At 41.2% G+C, this 22,298-nt stretch overlaps 1 protein-coding gene across 3 annotated transcripts in view; it reads right to left on the reverse strand.

Moving 5' to 3' along the window:
- The window catches only part of NRG1 (neuregulin 1), a 97,877-nt gene that overhangs the window by 4,325 nt on the left and 71,254 nt on the right, over window positions 1–22,298 (reverse strand). Inside the window, exons 3-8 of one of the 3 annotated variants that reach the window (XM_065656622.1) lie at window positions 17,090–17,148; window positions 10,779–10,802; window positions 6,113–6,215; window positions 2,748–2,874; window positions 1,136–1,266; window positions 406–609 (exon numbers count right to left, since the gene is read on the reverse strand). In XM_065656622.1, the coding sequence (XP_065512694.1) occupies window positions 406–609; window positions 1,136–1,266; window positions 2,748–2,874; window positions 6,113–6,215; window positions 10,779–10,802; window positions 17,090–17,148 (648 nt within the window). Of the gene's footprint in view, window positions 1–405; window positions 610–1,135; window positions 1,267–2,747; window positions 2,875–6,112; window positions 6,216–10,778; window positions 10,803–17,089; window positions 17,149–17,794; window positions 17,863–22,298 lie in introns of all 3 variants that reach the window. The other 2 variants (XM_065656621.1, XM_065656623.1) reach the window with 2 other exon arrangements.

The raw sequence follows: 22,298 nt of genomic DNA on the forward strand, positions 1-22,298 counted from the left end.
TAGGAGTCCTTAAAGTCCTCCTCCTATGGATCAGTACATTGCTTTCTCCTCATCTTTTGTGTCTCACAAAATCCCTCAGTTTTCTCACTGCTTCTTCTACGAAACTGATAATTAGGCAAAGAACTGCTTTTATTTTAAATGGAAATTTCTGACAAATGACTTCCGTGGAGGTTGTCTAAATGTGAACTGCTGGCTGTTAGGAATAAATCCAGCACAGGCAAGAAGGGAAGAAACACTTTTGGTAGACTTTGAACTACAACCAAGCTCTCCACCTTTACAAATGAGGAAATGCATGGCCTAGATGAACAGCTGCACTGTTGGGTCTTCTCCTGTGCTGCCAAGCTTTGAAACCATCTGGGAACACCAGGACTTGCCAGCTGAAAGCAATGAGGTGGTGTGTCCTACCTTTCACTGTGAGGAGAGTCTCGGTAGGAGTCAGGTGTCTCTCTTGCATGCTGGAGGAAGCTGTTGCCTTCCCGTGGCCCGCTGATGCCATTGAGGCGGCCCCGGGGCCCCGCTGGGCTGGTGTGCCTGCTGTTCTCCATGGAGGAGCTGACAAGTACTGAATGGCTTTCGGAGAGGATGCTTTCAGTGTGGCCATTACTCCAGCTGGAGAGCAGCAATCAGGAAAGGACAAGAAGAGAAGGAATGTGAGAGAGTGCTTCAGGTGCAAATGCAGGTGAGCAGAAGTTTAGCCAGGGAAACAAAGGGCTCTCTTGTTGCTCAGGACATGCAGCATAACCTTCAGGTTGGTAAATGGGGCTGCAGAATTTTGTGAATTACATGAATCCACATGCATCACGACAATTTTGCATATGTGGATAAAAGGAGAGGGAAGAAGGGCTTTCCAGTCACCACGACTGTCACTGATTGAGCAATTTCTGTATACTAAAATTCACTGTAACGATATTGGAATGTCATTCAGTCAATAAAGCTCTTTGTAACTCCCTGTAAAAATAATTAGTTAGGTGACATGACATCAAATGTTGTCAGTCTTAAAATGAAAACAATACGAAGGAAGCATAGATTTTTCTGGGTTTGTTTGTTTGGGTGGGTTTTTTTTACACTTCTTTTCAGTTTTGCAAGAGCAACATATCAGATATTACAGGTACTGTTTCTCTTCTCCCTCCAGTACCTGTGGCTGGGTGTCCGGGTGACTGTCACAGAGTGATGTGTTGTTGAGGTGTAGTGGCTTGTAGAAAATGATGTCTCAGTTTCTCGCTCAATGACATGCTCGCTGGAGATTACATTTTTTGAAATGTACTGCTGGAAAAAACCACACAAACCTCAGGTTTACAAACTGTAATTCACAACACACTTGCAGACATAATTTCTAATCCCTCCCCCTTCCTCCAATAGTTGCAGTTTTTTTACATGTGCCCAAGCACAAACTTTGTCAGTTAAATACAGGCAGAAACCACACTGACACACTTGAGCACCTTTATGTACACCTCCACATAGATATCCTATCTAAACTCAAAGTAGGAGGAAACAAATGAGGAGTTTAGTAAAGATCTGCATCCCAATCAGGCTATAAACAACATATACATTTAACAAAGGAATGAGTCTTTGTGGATAGAGATCTGGAAAGTCAACCCCTCCTTTACTACTGGATATACCAAACCCACTATTCTCTGATGGAGAAGACAGCAGTAGTTAGCAGTTGCAGCTTTTCATCGCAGGATAAGAATCTGGGCAGGAAAGGGCTATTTTCAGTGCCCATGGATGTAGCACCAAGGCAGGGAATGATCTGCAGAATTGCCCAAAGCCTCCTGAGATGGGGCTGGAGGTGTGCAGTGCCCAGTCTCCCACACTGCTTTCATCTGGAGCCTCTCTAGTGCTGTTGCTGGTAGAAGTCTCTGTTTTCCTCAGTGGGGAATCTTGGTTTCCCCTCCCTTAAAGGGGATTTAGGTCTTTTGAGGGGAAATTTTGAAAGCTGAGCTCTTGTGGAAAGGTGTCATGGCCATAAAACCAAGGTCAGTGGGAGTGCTGCCATTGACTTAGCAGAGCCACGGCTCACTCCTGCAAGGAGCTGTCATGAATATGTATAGTGATGGTGGTGCAGGAGAGTGGGGATGGCTCAAGGTGGTGGGAAGCTGATGTTTGCTCTGGAGATCAGGCTTCCCCAGGAAAGGGAGGAGAGGAGGAAGCGGCTACAGGCAGCATGAGTACTGGCCTCTAAGACCAAGGGCCTTGGCCAAGGGGTTAGTTGAAGAGTAAGTCTCTGCTCTGCTCTGGTCTGAAAAATGGCTGGAGGATGCTGGTGGAGTATTGGCCACAGTCCCATCTCCTCAGCAACTCCTACTGTCTAGGTGAGATCTTCATTCAGACTTTTAAACCTGAGTTCATGATGTCACATTCCCAATTTGAGGGTGTTGTCCCTACTCACCAATCGTCAGGCCAAGGGCAGTAGGAAGAGCAAGACAATGTCTGAAGAAATTGATCCCTACGGCACTTAACCCTGCTGTAGAGCTGTTAGTATCTTTTTCTTAGGTGTTTTTCTTGCTTTTGGTGTCCTAGATGCACAGGCACAGCTGCAGCATTGAGGCATGCCTCAGTAAACTGATCATCTGCAGAAACGTATCTCATTTTACTGCATATTTTTTGTGAAGTCGCTAATTGTTTCTGGGTGGAGAAAGCCAAAAGAATTCAGTCACTAGCCTGCAGCAGGTAGGAGTTTAAAAGCCTTGGGTGAACTTTGCTGTGTCACTGTCAGCCTAGGCTGAAATGCGGGCAGTAAAACCTACATTCACCAGCTGGACATTATCTGGCGGCGGGTTATGCTGGTGCGGCCCATTGGCCATGTTCATCACATTGTTCCTTTCCGAGCGCAGGCTCTGCCGAAGGCGATCGTGCAACTTTTTCCTCTGCTTCCTGTGCGTGAAACATAGAAACAATTTCAAAAGACAAAGGGAAAGCAGCTGCACCTTTCAGCATGTTGATGATGATAATAGTATAACATCACTTTTTTTGCCAGCACTTTCCCCGCCACTGCAAGATCTCAGAGTAACTCTGAAGACTGCAGGTCTAATTGCAGCTGGAGCTGTGGGGACCTGCAGAAGGGGAAGGATGTGTGGGAACTCTGCCAGGAGTCAGCAGGCCACAGAGGGACCGGAAAAAGGGTGAGGAAGAGTCTTTTCTAAGCCATGGGCTGTCTCAGAAGGAGATCTTTTCTGCACTCAGAAGGGAGGAGATTTTAACTCAGACACCTTGCCATCCTCACCATGGCCACAGCCATGTTTCTGACAGCCCACCAGCTTACACTTCTCCGTTCCCCACAGGGAGCCCGGGTGGCTTTGCCTCAGGGCTTGTTTGCCACCACTGTGATATGGCAGCTGCACTTCTTTTTAATGGGATTTGTCCCGTACCTCAACAGTGCACTCCAAATACATCAATGTGTTAAAGAAGTGAAGGGTGCAGAAGAAGTGAGTGAGTGTGTGAGGTATGCCTGAGCCTGCAGCCATCCTGGCAGCTCTGGAAGGTTTTGTTACAGTAACATAAGATTAACTCTGGAACCTAATGATAACCAGGTGGATGCCAGGGCTGCTAATGCATTCATTAGAACCATCCATCAATGACATGTAATAATGGCATGGTCTTTAGTTGACTTGGATGCTTCTGCTGTGCCCTGTTCTCAGCTGCTCATTCCCCCGTTGCTAATCCTTTCAGGTCTCCACAAGATTAACTTTTCAGGAGATCATTACAAGCTGTCCATAACAAAACTTGCAGCATAGTAAAACCTGGCACTGTGAAGGCCATGCAAAATGCACTATATTGAACACCAAAATAAAAAACTGGGAAGAGCTATTCAATTTCAGACTTGATTAATCAATATTCCCCAGTTTTGTCTGATTATACTGGAGAACTTCCACCATCCTGCCACTGAATCCTGAGAGATTAAGGGAGGATACAGGTTGCAATGCACTGCTGAGTGCACATGACCTTGGCTGCAGCAAGAGCTAAAATACACACAATTCCCTAGGCCTTATGCAAAAGTGTGGATAGTTTTGGCAGGGTAGGACAGTGTAAGATATAATAATTTTCAATCCTGTTTTGAACTCAAGGGGACTGTTCCAAGCTTTCCAAAAAGGAAAGGGGAGGGAAAACAATAAATATGTTGGAGTTTGCTAACTAGGAAAGCTTAAAGACAAAGAAAATATGACACACTGCATTTTAGATATTTTCTCTGTGTGTGTAGTGGAAGATGTTTAATTTATGTCACTCCACATGAATGGTATAAGCAGACATGGCTTGGTGTTTGGAGGATAACCAGGCATCATCTTAAGACACACAAGTAGCAAAGGTGGATGGAGATTGCAGTGCGAGCAGCTACCCAAAGACCTGCCTGGTCTGAGAATCAATACAGACAAGGGTTTTACTTGATTTCACAGCACCTCTTCATGAGACCTTGGAGACCTTTGAAGATGAGGGCAACCTGAGGCCCCTGACATGGTAGAGAAAGTGGGTTCTAGAGGGAGTTTTGGTTCATCATCTGTGGGTCTGAGATCCTTCCACATACTGCTCAGGAATCTGTTCCTAGGAAACCACGTTACTTCCCACCTTTGGTCATCAATGTATTTGTATTTTTCATGCTTCCATTTGTGCCATTTGTCCTCTAGTAAAAGGACACCAACTAAAAAAAGAAATTACTCTAGAAAATTGAGAAAGAGAATAATGGGAAAGCTAATGTGTACTTCGCCTATTCTGAGAAGTCTTTCCATTAATGTAAAAGATTTGCAAATAAGCACCTCTGAATTAAGACTCAGTGTTACAAAATGCCTTAGCATCTGACCAGCAGTATCTCTTGCAAGGAGACCAACAAGATCTAAGCCAATGCATTTTATTTAGGTTGTTCTCCTAATGCCATTCCAGGATTTCCCCTGGTTTCCAGGTTTTCCCCTGTTAGGAAGAAAAAGCATACGGGGAACATCTCAGAGATAGCAGTCTGGCATCACTGCTGCAGCATTTGGAGGGCCATGAACTGGCAGCTCAATTTTGCTCTAATCAGCTGTGTTTGAAAACATTTCACTTTTGGCTGGCAGTGACTGCTGATGTCTGGGACAAACTGTGACAAAGCATCCCTGATGGATTTTGGGACTCTTTATATAGGAAACTAAACTTCAGGACCCTGATTAAAAATTTATTGAAATTAACGGGGGTGTCTTGGCTTATTTCAATGAACTTTGGACGATGAAAGTTATTTATCTGCCCTGGCTTGCTAGTTACCATTTCTAAAAGCAGTAATTGATCTGATTCTTTATTACTGTTTCAGTTGTTCCCCACTGACCACTGGCACAAGGTTGTGGGTAGGAGCAGCACATGCATGTGGCTGGACTCTCACTGAGGGAGGCAAAGGATTCCCCTCCTCCCCGCCTTTTTAACACATCCATTATTGGTGGGACTTATAAGAAAAAACAACAACCCAACTGCCAATCAGGCCCTGTAACAGTAAATCAGGTTTATACAAATGTGGAAGATCTATGATAAGTGTTTTCTATGTTTTCATGGAGAGATTTGTAAAAGCAGTCAGAAGTTTTGGCAGCACAAATCCTTCTGATGTTCAGTGTAATTCATGGTCCAGAGTGCCTCATGTGTGTTTGAGAGTCACCCCCAGCAAGTTACAGGCTCACAGAATGCATTTAAGTGCCTAGCTTTGCATTGGGAGCACTTTCATATTCAGTTCTTTGGCCTTTGGTGTTTAGTAACTTCTAGCGCTGTTAATCTTGCCTCAAGTACAAACAAACTAGGCTGATGTGTAAAATTTATTGCTGGAGAGCAACATGATTCCAGTGTAGGGATTTGTTCCTTTCCAGCTGGGGAAACCAGCTGGATTGGGTGATAGACAAACAATTGCAAGTCAGGGAAATTCACTCAAGTCACATTTGAAGGGTGAGAAACCTTTCAGATACTGGTCTTATTTTTGCACTGCTGATGGACATGGAGACCTGCACCCATCTGGCTTGGACTAGAGCACCCTGGCCACAGGTTTGTCTCTTCAGCTCAGCTTTGGAGAAACCCAGATACAACCTTATGCTCAGAGGAGTAGAAGCTAAAGTCAACTGGGAAGGCCCTGACCAACAACCACAGATAGAAAAAAAAAAGTAAAGTTTACTTGGTTTTGCAGTAGGCCACCACACACATGATGCCAACTACTAGAAGAGCAATGCAAATGCCAGTTATGGTCAGCACCCGTTTCTGGTACAGTTCCTCAGCTTCTAAAAAGGGATAAAAACAGAGAAGGTCACAACATGGAAGATGGCTAGGCAAGGAGCACAGAGTCAACAGCTGGCATGCTACAAACCACTGCACAGATTCACACAGCCAAACCAAAACACAGTCACCACACTTCAGGCAGACTCATTATTGACTGCAAGGAGAACAGGACTACACCATAAGCTCTTAACATAGTACTGGGGATGAGTGGTCATCTGTACAATTACAGTCAAAAGAAATCTGGTGTTTGTTGTTTGTTTGTTTGTTTGTTTGTTTTTGTTTAAGTCAACAAGGATAATATATGTAAGAAACAACTTCACAATGGACAAACACTCAGCATTTTCTGGAAATAAAAATGCAATGCACTAAGATAATAAAATGAATTTGCAAATTCTTTGGAAGTTGTACTCTGCAAAGACAGCTTGAGTGAAGGCCAATTTTATGGTACTTGAGAGAAACCTATTTTATTATTATTTTTTTTTGTTTGTTTTCATATCCAATGTTCCTCTGCCCCATGTCAATTTATATCTCAGTTGTCTTTACAGGGTAGATTTCAAAATACCATTCTACATTTGAGACATGAGCTTGGCTTGTAATTATATATCCAATGGAAATTAAGACAGGTTTTGAGCTCTGATCATAAAGTTCAGGCTCTTTCCTCAGTGCTCCTCCAAAAACACAGCAATATCAACAACCATCAGTGCCTTGTGTCAGAGAAATGGTGGGTTTCTAGTTGTATCTTTATGTCCAACAAAGGAACTGCTCTATCTAGAGTGGCAGCTTGGTCAGTGATGACAGTTTATTATTGATCTCATTCATCAGAGATATTTCACTATTATAAAGATATTAGCAGCACTGGTGACATTTGGGTTGGATCTACCCATGCATTCCAGCCTTGCTCATGCTTGGCAGAGAGCATCGCTGCATGCTGTGCTGGGAAACATCATATAACAAGTGCTGAAACGGAGGCGTCTGTCTTCTCTGTTGATGCTTTACAGACGTGGATTTGTATTCCTGCTTTTAGGACAAAATGGTTATCTAGGTTTTCTCAGGTCTTATTTTTGATTAAGCAGACAGTCCAGAAAACTTGCCATGGAGGATCCAGACCAGAAGGTGGCCTTAGGTCAGACTGCAGTATTGACCACAGTTGGAATACCAGCAGGTGATTAAAAATAAATGGATGAATTAAAGCTGCACAGCTCTGCACTATCTTTGGGATAAATGCCAGTATTATTCCTGTTGGAAGGGACTTATATGAACATAAAAGGTCTGTGGGACAGTTCACCAGGAGGTACAGAGATGCACAATGGCCCCTCATATGTGCCATGAGCACCTGTCCAAGCTCAGGCACTTAAATTATGTAGTGTCATAAATGCCATGCCACTTCAAGAGAAAATGCTCTATAGGGAAGAGGGAGCAGTCATTCCTTCAGTGTGTTTCCCAGGCTTATCTAGTCTAGTTTTAAAGTTGCTGTGGGCAAATGCCAAATATTCCGTGCAACAAACCACAAAGCAAAAAGAAATCTTAATTTCTCTGATACAATGCACCTGATCATGGAACGAATTTGTTCTACAAGCCAAACCACTGTAAACCAAAACACCAGCAAACAGGTCATGAGCACTGTCAGACAAAATTAATAGCACTAATTATTAACAAGGGGGGAGAGGTGGGGGAAGAAGTGAGTTTGGTAAAACTAGAATGCTGCAAAAATGTATTAAAGAAAACCAAAATATAACTCAAAGAACAGAAAGTCCAAAGACAGAAGGAAGAAAGGGCTGAAAGTTCAAACCAAATCAGGACAAAGAGAAAAAGAGGAAGGTGAAATATAGGGAAAGACAAGGTTAAAGGGTTAAGAAGTCAACTGTAGGCCTTGCATAGCATGCTTGATACTGGAAAAAACAGAGTGGAGAAATGCTTGGGGACAAAAAAGAAGGCTGAAGCAGAGTGTGAAGGGATTTGTCATACAGCATAACTCCTCACCTAGGCTAGTTAGTGGCACTTGATCCCCTTCCTTTTTCTGCCCCTTCTGAAAGCGCTTATTAGTTAGCCATGGAAATGGTGTATTATGAGGATGTCACAGGAAACAGGAGACTTGCACTAAACAATTTAAGGGCAAATTTGAAATGCTTTGAAATATTTTTTTTTTTTTTTTTTTGTGGTCATGCTGTCAGCTGTTGGCTTGTGAAAGCAAAATGAAAAGGACATATCAAGCCACTTTTCTTGGAGGGGAAGGGAGAGGTGGAATAAGATTGATTAAGAGTGGAAACTCTGCTTGGTTGTTCATTCTCAGGGAAATGTTGCACTCACTCCAAGAACTTTACTCCAGGCTGAGGCTGTTGCGAATGAGCCAGGCTGATGGCCTTGCTAAGGCTGTCAGTGGGTTGAGGCTCTTTGCTTGTATGTTGGATAGTCCTGGGCTCTCACCCACTGCAGGGGAGAGAGATGCAGTGAGGGAGCAGGGCTGTGGATGTGGTCCTGAGCAATGCTCCTCATACTGCCACATCTGCTGGGACTGTAGGTCTTGAAGGGCATGGAGAGGTAAACCTTGGGTCTGCTTTCATTGCCTTAATTCTTTCTTGCGCCCTTAGGATGATCCAGCTTGACGTGGTGTGCATGAATGCCAGTGCAGCCATGCCCTCCCTCAAGCCATGTGGGGAATGGCTGCCTCGGAAGGCACATGGGTCTGGGCAGGTCTTGCCCAGTAATTCAGCAAGCTCCCATGTAAACCTGGCAGTGCTCCTGGCTGACAGGGTCTCAGGCCTGGGACAGCTTGGGTGTCCCATAGGGGCCATTGCAGGTGGCAGGGGATGCTGGTGGCTGCGATGGGACAGGGATCCTAGCCACAGTTCTGCAAGCAGCGCGGTGCCTCAAGGACGAGCCTCAGCTTCTCTATTTATGGCCAGAAGAGTTTTGTGTAGCAGGGACCAAACTCCCGTGAGGCACTTGAGGTTATACCAACTCTCAACCCAAAACTGCCTTCTCCCTCTGACCAGTGTTAACATTTACAGAGTCAGTTAATGACACCCAGCCAAATAACATGTGCTGTTTGCCGTGCTCATCAAAATACCTTGAAAAAAATTAACAGCAACCTTGGGGAAAAGCCCATGGACAAGCGTATGTGCAGTGAGAATTTAGAAAAGGTTTTAGCCTATTAAGTATCAAAAATCATTTGAATACATTCCCCTCTCCCTGCAGAACGTAGGAAAATCAAAACAACCTGAGACTTAAGTCAAGATATTAAATCCCTCTATGTGCAGTCTTTTGAACATGCACATTATGCAATTGATTTCATATCACCCTAATTTATATATAATTGATGAAATATATGGTCTTGAATTTGCTCTGTTTTAAAGTTTTTCTTCTTACAGGTCCCTGGGGATTTTTAATTTCATTCCAAGAGGTGGTTCTGCTGGTGTAATTTCATATATAAAGCAAAATTTGCAAGTCAGTTTTTTAAAGGATTTTAGTTGAATTCCTCATATGTCCATGTAGCCATATATCTTCTACTACAATCTGGTACTTATGAGTGAGAATTAATATTTTCTTGTGATAATACTAATAACAAGAAGCTGGGTTGTGAGAGATTTTTTAAAATTTGGACTTGTAAAAATAGGTTTTACACAGTTCACAGCTTAAGCTAACAGCATTTTGTGGGGCATTTTTAATAAGAACATGAATGTGTGTGGAAAGGGTCACTGGCTGGTCCTACTTGTTTGCTGACAATTTTAGGAGATTCCAAACTAAACCTGACCTGAATTACAAGTTAGCCTGTTCAAGAGAGGCATTATTTGAACCCCTGATTACTAAATGTTAGTCAGATAAATACAGTCTACTTATGTAGAGGATTTACCTATTTCTATTATATTTAAGCTGAAATGTAAAAATAGCACTCGCTGCCAATGTTCTTGCTTGGGTGCAATGTAAGTTTTGTATTAGAAATACTGAATATATTTGCTGACTTGAGGATCTGGAGTCTAGCTGTAAATCCCTAGTTAAGCTCCCAAATAACTTTCAGTTCACTTCTAATTTACAGACCTAGAAATGAATATAGATGCATATCATTTATATATATACATGTATCTGATCTACATACCTAGGTGTGGGTTTAGACATAAAACTTTATTTGGAAACCAGAGCTCAAAACTGTAAATGCGCAGAATTTTAGGTGGCTATAACAGTTTTTTTTTTTTTAATTGTCTAGTTAGTAATTTTGCTTAATGCTTACAGTGTTTCCAAAATCCGGCAAGGCTAGAAGAACTTAGCAAAAGCAAATGTCAAAACTAGTCAAAATTACACAGCAGAAAAACGAATGTACAGTATGTTATGATTACTTCAGTAATTCCTATAACTCCTTAGGTCTGGAATGTCTTATCACAATTATGATTTTAGTGAGCCGATCTCTGCTAACATTTTGACATGGGTTGTTATAGCTGTATGATCCCTTCTAAAGCATAAAGAAATTGATTAGGAGTTGAAAAGGGGAGGTGGAGAAAAAAAATAGGAAGAGGTTTATCTCTCAGGCTCTAAAATCTGCAGGCTAAAAGGAATGATTGATTGGTCCATACCCATAAATTCAATCCCAAGATGCTCTGCCAATGCAGAAAGTTGACAAAAAAAAAGAAAGAAAAAGGAGAAAGTTTCAGAAAAGAACAATATACTGTAGTCAAAATTAAATCACATATGAGAATTATGGCTATTCTGTGTCTGCACATGAAACAGGACAAAGGGGCATGTGGTTACGTGGGCAGTGCTCAAGTGCACCTCTGTAAGCTACATGACCAGACCTTCTGCAAGTGTTACACACGAAAATATGTATGGAGGAATCTCAACAACCACGGTGCAGGGAACACAGCAGGAAACATTAACCCTTAAAGATCTTACTGAGATGAAGGGGGGCTATGTCCTGAGGGCACCATGTGAAATGCGTGATTGTTTTCAGATGAGACCATGAAAGCACAGGGATGTTTTACAAGGGGCAGCATTCCTGTGCAAATAGGTCATGTGTTGCCCTCCCTTCTGGCCCTGCTCCAGTCTTGATATGCAGCTCCTTGCCTTTGTGGGCTGGTGGTGGCTGGGACTGTTTGCTCAGCAGTGTGAGCCCTTCTCAGCTTTGCAAACTGACTGCAGCAGGCCTCTTGTTTTGGGAAAACAAGGAGCCAGCCCCTTTTCCCCTGCTTGTGGGCTGCATGGCCTTGGCAAAACCACTCGCTGGCTGGATGTAATCTTGGGTGCAGGAGCTGATGCTGTTTACATGGATCACATGCCTAAATTAGCACCCCTAGGTCCCAGCAGCCAGGGGTGAGGAGGAACACAGGTCTTCCCTTGGCAGGTGTCCTAGGAGGCCCCTCCCATGGGGCAAACACCATAAGGTGGTACCTCTCACTTTCCCTGTCCTTGTGTGTTGTGAAATTTAAATCCAATCCTAATATTCTGACCAAATGGATTTTTTATGTAGTTTGCACATATGGGGAATGCCAATTCATTCCTGCCCATCAGTAACATTTTAAGGGTTAAGTAAGTTGGAATCTATCTAGGTCTCTTCCTAAAGAGCCAGTATTACATGCCTCCTGAACACTGCTAACAATATACATTAGTTGCATAGCAAGCTTGGTTAAGTCTTCAATAAAATGAATGACATGACCATGCATATATATCGGTGTATTTATGCTTGATTATAAGTGAGACCCCTAGCCTGGGTGTAATTTAATTTTAGGAGAAGTCATTCATATAATGCAGTTTCTATTTCAAATAATGCAATGGGAAGTTGGTACTTTAAATGGGACTCTTGTTAGGGCTGAAAGCCCTAACAAGAAAACATGCTGAAGAAACATGCATGGCTTATTCAAACCTATATGTCATGTAGCTCTTATTTATCTTTGGTATTCCCAGCTACATTCCCTAGACCCAAATAAAAGAAAGCAGAACATCCCAACACTTCTCATTTTATAAACAGGTTATTATTTTTGATCTTCTATTTAACCTAATATTATTGCATACGTTTTACATTCAATGTGGTTTCTATTGAATATTTGTCCAGATGCTCTAAGCAGAAATACATTTAATTATTTATAACAACTCAGTTTTCATTCTGGATGTGATTTTTGTGGGGGCAGTATTGAAAGAAAAAATTAGTGGGAAGCAGATTTTTTTCCCAAAAAGTGACTTACAACTCATTGGATATATTGTAGCATGCTGGGGTCCAGGGTCTACAGAACAAGAGTATGATGCCAGGAAATGCTGGAACAGATCCTCCAGGACCACATGCTCTGTTCATAAGTGATGTGCCACAGCAGCTGGGCACCCAAGATTTTGGGGTGGCTACTCTATAGAGTTATGTGGGTGGGAGCCCTGGAACATGGTGCTGCCTAGTGAGGTGTGAGCACAGTTGCAAGTGTATGTGGAGAACTTGCAAGGGAAGGACCCATTTGGATCAACTGCATGCAGCAGCAAAGAGTTCCAGGGAGCATCAAGGTTTCTTAAGTCATTGTTTAGTTTTCTTATTAAATGTGTTATGTGGATAATGAGAAATTCTAAAAAAGTTTATTTTTCATGTAATTTGAATTGAAAACAAACTAAAACCCACCAAACTCTCACAGAGCAGAATGTCTACATGTTGGCCAGTTCTGCTTGAGGCGCTGGAATGCTGTGTCTCTTTATGAGGATTTGGATCCACTTTGGATCCTAAATCTTTGTTTATTTCAGTGGTACTCAGGCTGCTATATCGACCTTGAACTCGGGATGCTAATTCTTACGGCTTCTGTAAAAGTATTATCCTACAACTGATTTGAGTCTCGGAGGTATAGAAAATGTCCTTACTTAATATAGAGTATTCTATCATAGCAATCTTAGCATTTAATGGGCATTAAATGAGCAGTTTATAGTGAAAAACTGTCTTTTTTAACCTTGAGCAGGAGATGGACAACGAAGTTTTAAAAATCTGTTTGTATCATTAAGGAGTCTTGGTCTCAGCACATAAAGAGTACAATTCAGGGTGCTGAAAGGCTTTAGAAAACGAAAATTTCAGGGAAGATTGCCTAGTTCCCTCATACAGATGTGACCACTTGAGAAATAAATAGAAACTGAGAAATACTGATCTAGTAGAATCCCTGAAAAATTGACTTTTGAAGATTTGTAGTATATATGGAAAGAATGAAAAATCAAGGTCATTACAGACTGACAGCAGTTTTGGTCATCCCTCTAAAATATCATAGCTTTATTCAACTCTTGCACCCTTTAATTTCTCAGCCAGGCTCATTTTGCCAATATGAGGCAGAGGCTGTCATCCAAACCGAAATTTCCCTCTGCCTCTCTTGATACTGTCTCTCTTGATACTGTCTCTCTTGGTCACCAAGGATGGCAGAGCCGAAACGGACACGGTTTAAACTGCTGTCCCATGCCGAAACAATTGCCTTCAGGAAGGCAAGGACTACATTCAATTCATGCCTGAGACAGCTCACAGCATGCCCCACAAATTGTTCTATGTTCACAATATGTATGTAACTGCTAACTAGTGAAGTAAGCAAGTCAGCTGGCCCTTTGGGTAAGGTCCTTGGCCAATCTGGGGCTTTTGGTAAGAAAAAGAGTTTATCTGTGATTATGCCCTAGAGAAGTTTCCTCAACCTTCTCCTAATCCAAGGCTCCATCAGAGTTTTTTTTGTCCCAAGGATGGAACATTCTGCACAGTGTTGCTGTAAGAGTTGTCATACATAGCTACATAAAAAATTACCCAAAACTTTTAATGTTAATTCATAACTTTTACTTTCCTCCATTTGCCTTGCTTCCTTGCCTTTGAGGGAGTGGATGTATGGACATCCAAATACAGCAAATGTACCTGCATGAAACAGATGTATTTTTGCAATACTTTTGTGGACCATCTGCTGGTGTCTTATGGATTAACAGTGGACCCTGAACTTCAAAGTCAAAACCACTGCAACAAAAAGCCAGGGTATTGGGGAAAACACCTGGTAGCAGCTGTGACTGGCGTGCTCAAGGAAAGGACATTACAGGGTCTGCCAGTCAGTCTCCAGAGATGAAAAAAAACTAGCACAATTTGTTCTTTATTTTCCCTTGGTCTGCAGTGGTGGTAAGCACCCTTTGAAGGGGAAAAATCACATAGCTGCAGTGCTGGAGAGAACTGTGGCAGTGGGGAATCTAACAGCCATTACCTCTCAGCCACAACATGCTGTCCTATGGTTTGGTGTGTTTGCAAAGCTTGAAGCCAAGGGACAGTCATCCTAAACATGTGTTTTCCAGCAGTCTCCCTCACATCCATTCCCAGTTATGCTGCTCATGTTTCCACTGACAAAAAGGAAAGACATTTCTATGGAATAACTTTTCTTAAAATGGAGATCTACTTAATTTCGTGTGTTCCTTTTAATTTTATTGGTAGTGTACCATGATCACTGAATCCCCCAAGGCTAACCAAACCACTGTCAAGATAAGCCAGTTAGCCTTGTACTCTGTTGGGACAAGAGATCTTCAGAACGCTGAGCATTTGCCTAATTTTATTCATGCAAAAGGCTCTCGGCAAAGCACGTAGCTTCAGTAGTCTTATGAATGCCAACTCAGATTCACGACTCTAACTTTTTGTCAACAGCCAACTGCAGAGCCTTAAGATAGTACCAGCTCATCAGGAGGCACACTTGGTGTGGGACCCATTGATCGTTTCTTTCCAAATGAAGAAAGACCCTTCTGAAAGCAAGTAAAATTAGATAGCACTGTGTAGTTCACATGTACGCTTTTGTTTCCTACTGTCACTTATGCTGTTTAACATCTCAATTTGCTCCGTACTTTGCAAAAATTGCATCTGCAGAGATAAGTTAATCACCTGCAACACTTGGTGCAAAATATGATTTTGGCGTTAAGCCCCGAAAGCCATGTTTTCCTGAAGTCATTCTAAGTCTCCTTTTTAATGATATGCTCTGATCTGCATTGGATGTAATAATAAAAAGTCATGTAAGTGCTTCTTCACTGATTTTTTTGGTTAAATATAAATGTACCCTGGTTGGTCCTTTTCCAAAGGTGTCATTTTAAGATTGGTGGCAGTTTAAGAAACCTGACATTATACTGCAGATGCAGAGTAGGCAGAAGTGCCAGAGTCTCATAGACATTGCCTAGGGCTTTCAGAGTAGCCTGAGGTAGGGAGTGGTGTGCTCTCCTGCCAGTGCATTTCAAGGAGAGGAGGGCTGGACCAGCTGAAGTACTTACAGCTGAGCATAACTCTTGCAGTGAGGCAAGGGCATCTCTGCCATTTCCACAGAGGCAACTTCAGAAAATCTCAGCTTGGTGTCTACTGCCCAAAGGTTCATTTAAAAATCTCAACCAGAGTTAGGAAACTGGAAAACTAAGAAAATCCAACGAAACCTTTTTTTCTTCCTAGGTAGGAAAATGGATTTATGACCAAGATACAGTTCTTCCATAGTTTGCAGGGTAAATTCAGCAGCAAACAATGGATCCTGTATTTTTACACCACCTCCTTTTAAATGATTCTTCTAAGACCAGAAAACCTCAACTGCACTTTTCACCACGATACACAGAAAAGGCCATTTGGTAACATTTGGTAAACTTAAACACTGTAACAGTATAAAATTTTTCAAATCCGTAGTTACCAGATGCATTTAAAAATAACTCACACTAATACAGCTTTTAAAACAGGGCATAAAATATACACTTGAATGCTGGAAGGTCTCGTCTCCAGTTAGCACCCTTGGGATTTACAAGGATTGCTTCCATGATGGGCAGTATGAATTATGTATGGACATGTTTCATCCATCAGTATAAGAGAAAACCTATGCATCTCTTCAGGCTCCAAAATGACCAGCACATACTAACAGTTTTTTATCCTATATACTACTGGAAATCAAATTAAGCTAGCCTATAGTCTCTGAAATCTTCCTGTGCTGGCAAATAAGCCATCAAAAAATAGTTCCTATAATACTGCTCTTAGATCACAGTACATTCTGATGCCAACAACAATTAATGATGAACAGTACACATTCTTCAAAATGTAACATCTAAGCAATTTTCTTGTATGTTACCTTTGCTATAGTCAATGCGAGATAATAAATATTCACTGTACTTTCTGTTTCATCCCTGACAAGTAATAATAATTAACCTGTTCTTCCATGGGAAAGCTCATAAGATATGTGACTGCAGTGCTGATTCTACCAGCAATCTGACACAGAGTCCTCTGTGTTTGTGTGTGTGTGTGTGTCGGGTACATTTCTTTGGCCAATTAATCCTGCTGTGAAATACTGATCTCTTGCACCTGTTACCCACAAATAAACATGTCAGACCCCATTGTTTATGCTGTCTCTCCCACTGTTCGTTTTCTTCCTGTGCTCTTTCCCCTGAAACTTGGACTACGAGGAAGAAGAACACTTTTACTGTGTTTTGCATGAGCTCATTAAAAACCATGTAAGCATGTCTATTACCTTTAACTTGTAGGTCTGAATAGAAATCTCACATGTAAAGAGGATTAGTTACCTGTCCCTTTGTTTGGTGGATACTACCCTGTATAGAGGCTAATAAGCTTTCTCTGGCAAATAAAACATGAGACTTTCAAAATGTCATTTTTGCACTTTTACTGCTTGATATGAGTGGGGTGTCCATATCACACCATTCAGTGTTAATTTCACAGTGTTCCTAAGTCTTGCATTTCCCCATAACCTCAATGCCAAACAATCCAGGAGCGTATTACAATTGCTTTTTGTTATCATTTTCATGCAACAGGCAGAGACAATCAGTATTTGGCCTTAGGCAACAAATCTAGTTACAGATTAAAAAAAAAAAATCAGAGGAAAGATGTAGCGACAAGAAAGCAGCACCGACTGAGCATGCTTCTACTGCGGCACAGACAGAAAGGTAGTGGACGTACTGTAGAAGCTGGCCATTACGTAGTTTTGGCAGCGATCACCAGTAAATTCATTTGGGCACCTGAGAGGAAAAACAAACAAAAAAAATGGTAGAGAAAAAACAGAGAAAAGAGAAGAGGTGAATATATGAAAGAAGCTCCTTCAGTGTGAACTGATATGACTTGGTGAGTTCACTTTCAGAAACTGAATCTCGGTTTAGTGTGTCAAAATGGCTCAAGATGTTGAGAGCAACTCATTTGCTCTGTGGCAATGAAAAGAAATCCCTCCCTGAAAAACCAGCCAAAACCAGACCAGTCCAGATCAAAGTGTATTTCAAGATGTGAGACGGAAATTCACCATTCAAAATCCCAAACTGCTTTTAGGATGCCCTTTCCACAAGGCAGTGAGGTCACAAGATCTGTATATCACTCATCTCCATGAGTTTGCTCTTTTAGGTTTGCACTTTACAGGAGTCTCCCAAATAAGAAAGCTGCCTGTGTGTGCAATACAAATGCATCTGCAAATGGATGGAAAGATCAAAAATCATACAAATGAGAAACATTTTGTAGGTTAATAATGCCATGGTGTACAGATTTTACTTTACAGAATTAGGTCATAAATTAGTGCATAAAGAGGCCGGTTCCAGCTGAACTGTGAAAACACCAAGTACTATTGATTTTGTTGCTGTAGTTGGGGAAGAAAGCAAAATTCAGATTATTTTAACATACTTTCTTGGTTTTGGATTTTCATGGGCAGAGTTTCAGTACATCTTGCTCCAGTGAATCCAGGTTGGCACCTAAAGGGCAAAAATGTGATGAGCAATAGTACACCAAAACCACTGCACTAACAGACTGACATCTGCTGGCCTATGGAGATGGGAGTGCATTAAGTGACCTCCTGGTTAGGTGTTAGCGAAAAACAATCAGAAAAGAGGCAAGAAAGTGTAACCTTTCCAGAAGATAACACTTTGCAAAATTTACACCAAAAATCCATCAGAGAAAAAAAATCTAGGGAATCTTTTTGCTTGTCTGTTTTGAAAAGGAAAGAAGAATTGGGGCTAGAAAAATGTATATTGGCTCATTGCTTGTTCCACCTCATGAAAAGACCAGATTTTTAAAAATTTGCAATGCAGTGTACAACAGCAATTTATACTGTTGCTTTCACCAGTCACATAAAATCTATGAAAACACCATGATTTCCCTACTTCTGTAATGGCATGTTGTGTCTTCTAGTAATTTCCTTTGAAGGGGAATAGTTAAAACAGCAATCACAGAAAAGCCAAAAACATTTCCAAAAAGTATGAAGACAAACTCAAACTCAAAGTCAGAAAGTATATTCAACAGGCTGACAAATGGAAAAATAGTCAGTCCCGCCAATAAGTAAGATGAGAGGGCAGAGATGCTCTCAAAATTTGAAGCCCCACAGCTGTCTGGCCTTTCAGTTCATAAGCTCTTCTGTGGAAGGCTTCAGTGCAACTTTCGCCTTGGTCATAGTGAAGGAATTTCTCTTCTGTGCTTTGCCTGTCTTCTGCTGCTGACTGTCAATTCTTCTTTCACCTTTATTCCTCATTTTGGGGCAGAGCTCAGGTGTGACTGTCCACCACACTAACATCTTTAGATTTTAATCGTTTCCTCCTCTTTCAATCCACTCTTACTCAGTGTGTAACCTGAAATTACCTGATATCTGCTTCCTTGAATGCATCTCACTTGTGTTGCCTGTCTTTCTGATGCTTTCCATGAGTTTGCCATGGTGCAAGAACCTCCCCCTATTTTGCTCTTGCTGCCAATCTGGCACTAGCCTCCTTAAAAACTGCTTCATCGGTTCCTCGTCAGGGGTCAAAGAGACTTCTTATTTGCAAATGCACATTGTTCAGAACAATCCTCCAGCTCTTCTATTGATCCAAGTGTCATGTACGTTGAAAGCTGTCCTGATTTTTTTAAATTCCACTCTTCCACAATTGGCTCTAGTCCTAAGGGTCATTGGAGATGCTGCCCTTGTACAAGTGTGACTTCCAGAAAATGGCTTTGGCAGAGAAGCAGTGGCAGGCAGAAACACCAGTATCTTGTTCAAATAAACCACACAGGAATTATTTTTGTATAATAAAGGTATATTTTAAGGATTCTCTGGAGCTTATTTGCTGTAATGATATATTTGCATATTAAGGAAGAGAGTTTATGTTCTTCAGAGTTAAGTTCACATCTTTTGATAAGTACCCAGTGTGGAGATATCCCAGTCTCAACAGATATACTCAGCTGAGAAAAATTCAACAACAATAACTGTAATGAAAAGGTGATATTGCTGGGTATGACAGAAGACTTTTTGCATTTTTGATAGAAGGTAAAATACCTTTGATAAGAAGGCATTTTGATCTGTGTTACTGAGTGAGAGTAAAAATGTTTCCCCCTGCCCCGGTTTCAGTTTTACGTTGCACTACAGTGATCTTGTTAAACACCCATCCCTGGAAAGCTGCCATTCACACCTGCATTGGCTTTCACTTCACAGGGACCTCTACATCTTGCTCATCAGGCTCAGCACTACACAACCCAAATGAATATGCTGCTCATTAAAAGCCTCAAGCTTTGCTCCTGTGACTGACTGCTGGTGGTTGCTTACTCCAGCTGTGCCTGTTTCCAGATGGTGGTGCAGCTGTGGCGGTGACAAAAACAACTTGAGCACTGGTGTAGACAATGCTTCCAGTCCAAGCATGGCCAGCCCTGTCGAGATGACACTGAAAACAGTTCAGGTGTGTTTATACTCGCTCTGAAACCATTGTCACGGAATGGAATGCAGCGCCTGGCACTGAGAAGAGGTCCGAGGGTGGGCCAGCTGAGATGAGAGCCAAGATGAACCTGTCCACTTATGATTATGTGTACATGCTAAAGGCATTTTACTGCTCAGATATGCAGTGCAGGTTGCTTACTGTAGACTCTGCTTTTTTTTGTTTGTTTGTTCTTTGTAGTTCATTACCCATGTACCATTTTTTTTTAGGACACTAGAAAAAGTTGGCATCAGGCAACTTGGGGCAAGAAGTAGACATTTGTACTGTGAGTGCCTTATAATTCCCTTTCTGCCTAAAAAAAGCTTCTAGGACTATTTATTTACTGTATTAACCACATGAAACCACGATACTAAACTACATATACTCAAATGATTAGGGTTTTTTTTCTCTCCACACAGTAGCTGCAAAGAGCAGTATTTGCACACATTCAGAAGGCACTTCTCAGAACACTGAATGCATATCATCAAACTGCTTTTTGGCAGGAGAAGAACTGAGGGAGAATGTGGTGGTTTTTTTTGTTTTGGATTGTTTTTTGTTTTGGTGTTTTTGTTGTTGGTGGTGGGGGTTGTTTGTCTGTTTGTTTGTTTGTTTAATGGGAAGTGCAGTACACTTCCATATTTAGTAGTTCATTTCATAGCCTAAGTCAGAACTAGTACTTCCATCCTACCCGTTGAATGTGTATCTCTGGAACTTTTGGTAGCATCATGGAAAACAAATTTTATCTTTTTGCTATTTTCAAGAACCCTTTGTCAATTTTTATTGCACCAAGGCCCTTATATGAAGATGGACATAGAAAATGGCTATATCATTAAAAAGTACGTCATTCATTCTTTTGCTGTTAAGAAAATAAGCAGCATCCTCCCATTAGAGAAGGATTATTTTCATTCAGTGAAATTCAGATGTAAATTCATTTCTTCAGTAACAACAAAAGCACTAGAGAAGACGATCTCTGTGAGTAAGGAATCAATTAGTCACACCAGCAACGTCGTCATGGTAGGATACTTCAAAAGAACACTCTAAAAGCGTAACAGATATTATATTCATATAGATTTTTCTTCAAGCAAGAAGCAAACGCTAGGAATTCTGGCCTTAATTTTTTATTTATGGAAGAAACGATCAGATTTTTTTGTCCTCAGTGAACCCGGAAACACATTTCCAAATGAACAGAAATGACTTAGGAACCTCAGCCTCATAAGAAGACAGTAATGTCCAGACTTTCAAAATCTAAGATGTTTTTCAAAATGTGACTCATGTTCCTACGGAACTTCTGAAAATGTTAAACACTAGTTTACTTAAGTACTCTCAATGCTTCCTTTTTCATCTTTCGTACTTTTTGTATGAAAGACACTTTGAGACTTTGAGTCTGGGGCCGTAATTAAAATACACGTAACATGCATACTACCATATATGTAGCTGTACAATGCATTACTAAGTCTTCACAGATTTCTTGAGTATTCCACATGGTTATTTCACATTCCCTCTTGAAAGCAGGAAATTTGCTCGAACTTCACGCCAGTATCTGTGAGAGCAAGATTGGATCCAATCTGGATCATACACTATGTATTTTACAAAACACTTTTTTTTTTTTTCTTTCTATTAAAAAAATAGGGAGGTTACAAAACCAGAGATATCACTTGGAAAATTCCATGGTTGTTGTGAATCTGAGTAATATTTTTTTGGTTGGGGATGAAACCGATTTAGAATGATATGGTTCATGCTTTAGAAATTTTGTTTTCGCTCTTAACAGATGGACCATATGGAAAAATGTGAACTTGCTACTGAGGCAGAAATATGAAGAGCAAGTACCATATTTCAAGCATTCTACTTCCAAAGGCATGTTCTGGGGGAAGATTTATTTTCTCAGAACAATGAAGGCAATGTGTACTGCTTAGATACTTATTTTAATTAACACTGGAATACTAGAATTAAAAGTAGACATCTATATTTTTAATGAAGTAAGAAGAGAACTGTATTTTGTCTCTTCAGTTTCCCGGTACACCCACTTTCAAGTACTCACACTTTTATTTCTTGTGTGGCTGTATTGCGTCCTGTTTTGCTACACAACATAAAGTTTCAGTTCTGGCAAGTATTAGAGGGCACAGTAAAAGGCCCTGCAAAACAGTGGTGGCCCCGACTATCCTCAGGTAAGAATACTTTTCCACTGTCTTACTGTAAATGAGACTCACCCTCTCTGATTTTACAGATCTGATGCTCTTTCCAAAAAGGTCTTGGGCCACCCAGAGAGAGGCACATCTGCCAAATTTGGGAATTGCCTTTTCTTTCACCTCTAGTCCTAGAACTAAAGGTTATTTCTTGTCTACAAAAGGGAAAAAGATCCCCACTTCATTCAAGTGTCTCCAAGACATTTAATTAAAATACCAGCTAATTTGTAACATCGAAGAACAATCACAATCAGATCTCTGAGTTTTTTTAAAAAAGACCCCATATCAGTG

The sequence above is a fragment of the Caloenas nicobarica genome, chromosome Z (assembly GCF_036013445.1).
Source record: "Caloenas nicobarica isolate bCalNic1 chromosome Z, bCalNic1.hap1, whole genome shotgun sequence".
Taxonomy (NCBI): Eukaryota; Metazoa; Chordata; class Aves; order Columbiformes; family Columbidae; genus Caloenas; species Caloenas nicobarica.